Source organism: Neopelma chrysocephalum, unplaced genomic scaffold, assembly GCF_003984885.1.
Source record: "Neopelma chrysocephalum unplaced genomic scaffold, ASM398488v2 Primary Assembly neopelma1_94664, whole genome shotgun sequence".
NCBI lineage: Eukaryota > Metazoa > Chordata > Aves > Passeriformes > Pipridae > Neopelma > Neopelma chrysocephalum.
The window spans coordinates 1-5,498 of NW_020923370.1; the positions used below are offsets into that span (position 1 = coordinate 1).

The window sequence follows — 5,498 nt, forward strand, 5'->3', positions numbered from 1 at the left end:
CAGGGGGGTCGGGGTCTCACCACACAGTCCGTCAGGGTCCCTGGTGGGTTTAGGGGTCTGGGGGTGGGTTTTGGGGTCCCAGGGGGGTCGGGGTCTCACCACACAGTCCGTCAGGGTCCCTGGTGGGTTTGGGGGTCTGGGGGTGAGTTTTGGGGTCTGGGGGTGGGTTTTGGGGTCCCAGGGGGCTCAGGGTCTCACCACACAGTCCGTCAGGGTCCCCCACTGCTCGAAGTGGCTCCTCAGACTCTCATCTGTGGTTTCAAAGCTGAGGCCGCCGATGAAAAGCTTCCGGAGCTGCTCCGGCTCCTTCGGGGACTGGGAAGACACAGGGGGGTTGAGGGGGGGTCACAGGGGAGCTGGACCCCCCTGAACCCCAACTGGACACACTCTGACCCCCCCAAAGCTCTGACATGGGATCTCTGGGACCCCCAAAGATCCAGGGAGCCTCCAAAACTCCAAACTGCTCCCCTGGGACCCCCAAAGATCCACAGTCTCCAAACCCCCAAACTGCTCCCCTGGGACCCCCAAAAGCTCCAGGGAGTCCCTGACACCCCAAAACACCCCCTGGCCCCTGAGACCCCACAGCCTCCATTTTGGGGGCCCACCAGAGCCTCAGCCCCCCCTGCCCCATTCCAGGGGCTCCCCTGAGCCCCCCCAGCCCCTGTTTTTGAGTCCCCCAGGCCCCTGAGCCCCTCTAGCCCCTTAAGCCCCCCCAACCCCTTCTTTTAGGGGCCCCCAGGTCCTCCTGCCCCTATTTTTGGGCTCCACCATCTCCTTGTTCCATCCAGGCTCTCAAGCCCCTATTTTTGGGGGTCATCACCCCCTTGAACCCCCCCATCCCTATTTTAGAGCACCCCACCTCCTCAAGCCCCCCCAGTCCCCAAGACTCTCTTTTTGGAGCCCCCAGCCCCCATTTGAGGGCCAAACACCCCCTCAACCCCCCCAGTCCCTATTTTAGGGCTCACCACCCCCTTAAGCTCCCAAGGCTCTTTTGAAGCCCCCAGTCCCTATTTTAGGGCCAGTCACCCCCTTGACCCCCCCAGCCCCTATTTTAGGCCCTCCAAGCCCCCCAGCCCCTATTTCAGAGCCCCCCACCCCCTCAGCCCCTATTTTAGGGCCAGTCACCCCCATGACCCCCCCCAGTCCCTATTTTAGGCCCCTTAAGTCCCCCAGCCCTCAACTCCCCCCCAAGCCCCTACTTTAACGCCAACCACCCCCTTAACCCCCCCACCCGCTATTTCAGAGACCCCCACCCCTTTTAAACCCCCCCAACCCCAATTTTAGGCCCCTCAAACCCCCCCTCGACCCCGACACAAAGAGAACGCGCACGTGGCCCTCGGGGGGGGGGCGGTGGGGGGGGTCTCTCTATCTCTTGGGGGGGGTCTCCCCGCGCATGCGCCTCGTGGGCGAACCCCCCCTCCCCATTCATCCCCCCCCCTCCCCTCAGACACCCCCCCACCCCACACACAACGGCGCCTGCGCAGTGAGGCCGCTCCGGGCGCTGGCGCATGCGCGCTGCGCGAGCGCGCGGGGCCCGCGCGGCCGCCTCTGAGGGGGGGAAAAAGGGCGGAGGGGGAAAAGGGCGGAGGGGGGAGAAGGGGAGGGCGAGGGCGAGGAAAAAACCCACCCCCTCTCCCCCCCCTCAAAAAAAAAAAAAAAAAAACAACCGCCGGGGCGGCGAGAGAAAAGAAAAGGCGAACAATAAAAGCAGCGCTGGCTCACCTCGGCCTTGGCCATGGCGGCGGCTCCGGGGGGAAAGGAAGGGGGGGGAAAAGGCGGTGGCGGCGGCGGCGGCGGCGGCGGCGCTCGCGCGATGCTCTCTCCGCGAGGGCCGACACGGCAAAGGGGCCGAGCGGGGGCAGCGCCGCCGCCTCACTCGGCCGCCCCCGCCACACGCCCCGCCCACCGCGCCCTCTCCTATTGGCCGACGCCGCGCGCCGCCTCGGTCCGATTGGCCGCCGAGAGGTGCCGCGCGCGCCGGTTGGCCGAGAGGATTTAAGTCCCGCCCACGCCGCGCGCTGATAGGGTGAGAGGTTGGCGGGCACGCCCCCCGCTAGTTTTCCCGCTCCGGCCCGGAGACTCCACTGAAGGGGCGTTGATTGGTTGGCTAGGTGGAGGGCCCGCCCCGCGCGCGGCGCTGATTGGGTGAGGGCGAGGCGGCGCGGCGCTGATTGGAGGAGACGGGCGTCCATCTGCGCGCGCCAGCGGCGGGCCCAGCGCGGCTCCCGGAGCGCGGCGGGAGCAGCAGCGGCGGCGGCGGCCGCGAGTCCCCCCGGCGGCGGCGGCGAGGAGGGGCCGCCCGCCCGCCGCCACAAGGTGCGCCTGGGTCAGCGCGCGCGCCGGCGCGGTGGGGTGGGCAGTGTGTGTGTGTGGGGGGAGGGATTGGTGGTGGTACGCATGCGCGGGAGAGCGGCCCGGCGGCGCCTGCGCGCTGCGGGCGGTTTTTGGCGGGCGGAGCGCGGAGAGCGGCGGCGGCTCCTCTCAGAGGAGCGGCCAGACCGCGGCGGACGGGCCCGCGCCGGAGCCGCTCCCCGCGCAGGTACCGGCGGCGGCGGCGGCGGGTGAATGGGCGGCAGCGCGGGGGGGGGCGGGCCCCGGCGCGCTGAGCGACTGGCGCGTCGACCAATAGCGTCGCGGCGCCGCGCTGAGTGACGCCTGCGCCAGCCAATGGGGGCGGGCTGAAGGCGGGGCCGCATACTGAGTGACGGCCTCGCCGACAAATAGCGGCGGAGTGGGGGCGGGGCGGGGCGCGGAGTGACAGCTGCGCTGATCAATAGCGGCGCGGCGTGGCTGTGGCGAGCGGCAGGGCGCTCGGCCAATCAGCGCGCGGGCGCGCGGCGGCGCTGGCCAATGGCGGGCGGGGGCGCGCTCATGGCCCCGCCCCCTCCCGCGGACCCCCTCCCCGCTCCCCCCACTTTTATACCCCTTAAACCGCCGCTTTTTGCCCCAAAGCAGCGGGGTTTTCCCTCATAAAAGCGGCTTTTCCCCTCAAAACAGCGTTTTTCTACCCCAAAGCGTCTGATTCTGCCCGAAACCGGCATTTTTTTCCCTCAAACCGCTTGGTTTTACCTCAGAACTGATTTTTCCTCTCAAAACACCTGGTTTTTACCCCAAACCGGCGGTTTTTCGCCTCAAAGCGATGTGTTTTGCCTCAGAACTTATCTTTTTGTCTCACAGAGGGGTTTTGCCTCAAAACAGCGGTTTTCTGCCCCAAATCGGCAATTTTTCGCCTCAGACCGGCGGGTTTCGCCTCAAAGCTGCCTTTTTTCGCCTCAAACCCGCCTTTTTTCGCCTCGGAGCCGCCGGTTTTTGGCCTCCAAGCGGCGCTTTTGGGCTCGGAGCGGCTCCTTCCCTTTGTTCCCTCAGGATTCCCGGGCGCGGGATCCGGGATGAGCCGCCCGGGGCCCTTCCCGCCCAAACCCCGCCCTTGTACACCCAAAATCCACCTTTTATACGCAAAATCTGCCTTTTTACACCCCAAATCCACCTTTTCGCACCCAAAATCTGCCTTTCACACCCATATCTGCCTTTTACCTCCAAAACTGGCCCTTTCTACGTGCCAAATCTGCCTTTTTACACCCAAAACTGGGCCTTTTTCCACCCAAAAATCCGCCTTTTTACGCCCTAAACTGCACCTTTTCCACCCAAAATCCACCTCTTTACGCCCAAAACTGCCCCTTTTACATTGAAAATTCCCCTTTTTACACCTCAAATCTGTCTTTTTTATCCCCTAAACCGCACCTTTTGCACCCAAAATCTGCCTCTTCCACACCCAAAATGTATCTTTTTATACTCAAAATCTATCCTTCTAAACCCAAAATCCGCCTTTTCACACCCAAAATCTGCCTTTTTACCTCCAAAACTACCCCTTTTCTGCTCAAAATCTGCCCTTTTCTGCCCAAATCTGCCCCTTTTGCTCCCAAAACTGCCCTTTTCACCCCATAAATCTGCCTTTGTTTTCCCCGTTCCCCAGTCCCCCCATTTGGGATCCCAGGTGCCCATTTGGGGTCCTCTTGGCCCAGGTACCCCCTGTGCCCCCAGGAGCCCCCAGTTCCCTGGTTTGGGGTCTCAGGTGCCCTGTTTGGGACCCCAGGAGCCCCCAGTCCCCCCATTTGGGGTCCCAGGTGCCCCGTTGGGATCTCAGGTGCCCATTTGGGACCCCGGGAGCCCCCAGTCCCCCTTTTAGGGTCCCAGGTGCCTGTTTGGGGTCCTAGATGCCTCTTTGGAGTCCCAGGTGCCCCGCTGGGGTCTCAGGTGCCCGTTTGGGACCCTAGGAGCACCCAGTCCCCCCATTTGGGGTCCCAGATGCCTGTTTGGGGTCCCAGGCCCCCCCATTTGGGGTCCCAGGTGCCCCGTTGGAGTCTCAGGTGCCCATTTAGGACCCCAGGAGCCCCCAGTCCCCCCATTTGGGGTCTCAGATGCCTGTTTGGTGTCCCAGGTGCCCCATTTGGGGTCCTGAGTGCCCCTGTTTTGGGCTACCTGTGGCCCAAGTGCCCCCTGTGCCCACAGGAGCCCCATTTGGGGTCCCAGGTGCCCCATTTCGGATCCAGGGTGCCCCTGTTTTGGGGTGCCCCTGGCCCAGGTGCCCCCTGTGCCCGCAGGAGCCCCCAGTCCCCCCATTTAGGGTCCTGAGTGCCCCATTTGGGGTCCCGGGTGCCCCTGTTTTGGGGTGCCCGTGGCCCAGGTGCCCCCTGTGCCCGCAGGAGCCCCGTTTGGGGTCCTGGGTGCCCCTGTTTGGGGTCCCGGGTGCCCCAGTTTTGGGGTGCCCCTGGCCCAGGTGCCCCTGTGCCCGCAGGAGCCCTGTTTGGGGTCCCAGATGCCTGTTTGGGGTCCCAGGTGCCCCATTTGGGGTCCCGAGTGCCCCTGTTTTGGGGTCCCCCTGGCCCAGGTGCCCCCTGTGCCCGCAGGAGCCGCGGGCGCTGCGCTATGGGCAGGAGGAGCCGGCGGGCAGCCGACAGCTCGTCCTCGGGAGACGAGGAGGAATATGTGGTGGAGAAGGTGCTGGATCGGCGCGTGGTGAGGGGCCAGGCCGAGTACCTGCTCAAGTGGAAGGGCTTCTCCGAGTGAGTGACACTGGGGGACACACCTGGGGACATGGGGACACACCTGGGGACATGGGGACACCAAGGGATGTGGGGGACACAGCCCTGGGGTGAGGGGCCAGGCCAAGAACCTGCTCGAGTGGAAGGGCTTCTCCCAGTGAGTGACACTGGGGACACACCTGGGGACACACCTGGGGACAGGGGGACACACCTGAGGACACAGGGACACACCTGGGGACAGGGACAGGGGCGAGGACACTGTGGGGACCCAGCGTGTGACAGGGACATGGCACTTGGGGACATGGGATGGGGGGAGGAACAGTGTGAGGACCCCAGTGTGTGCCAGGGGATACAGGGACATGGGGACACCGTGGTGACCCCAGTGTGTGCCAGGGGACACAACTCCTGAGTGGGGGGACACTGAGGTGACCCTGCCCTGTGCCAGGGGACATGGGG

The 5,498-nt window shown here is 65.1% G+C and overlaps 2 protein-coding genes across 2 annotated transcripts in view; both read left to right on the forward strand.

Moving 5' to 3' along the window:
- Positions 1 to 2,468: 2,468 nt before the first annotated feature.
- LOC113980563 (chromobox protein homolog 5-like) overlaps positions 2,469 to 5,498 on the forward strand; it is a gene marked incomplete at its 3' end in the record, with an annotated part of 3,757 nt that continues 727 nt past the window's right edge. Inside the window, exons 1-2 of the mRNA XM_027707792.1 lie at positions 2,469 to 2,539; positions 4,908 to 5,063. Coding sequence (XP_027563593.1) covers positions 4,927 to 5,063 — 137 coding nt within the window. The remainder of the gene's footprint in view (positions 2,540 to 4,907; positions 5,064 to 5,498) is intronic.
- Positions 2,887 to 4,213, forward strand: LOC113980564 (extensin-like). Its single transcript, XM_027707793.1, has 2 exons — positions 2,887 to 3,616; positions 3,659 to 4,213. Exons 1-2 carry the CDS (start codon positions 3,140 to 3,142, stop codon positions 4,184 to 4,186), a joined length of 1,005 nt encoding a protein of 334 aa, XP_027563594.1. The 5' UTR covers positions 2,887 to 3,139; the 3' UTR covers positions 4,187 to 4,213.

What these genes read in the sequence shown, in the direction of transcription:
- LOC113980564 (XM_027707793.1), top strand. Translation starts at nt 3,140, where the DNA reads ATGTGTTTTGCCTCAGAACTTATCTTTTTGTCTCACAGAGGGGTTTTG. An exon ending in TCCACCCAAAAATCCGCCTT is followed by an intron (nt 3,617 to 3,658) that starts TTTACGCCCTAA and finishes AAAATCCACCTC; the next exon opens with TTTACGCCCAAAACTGCCCC.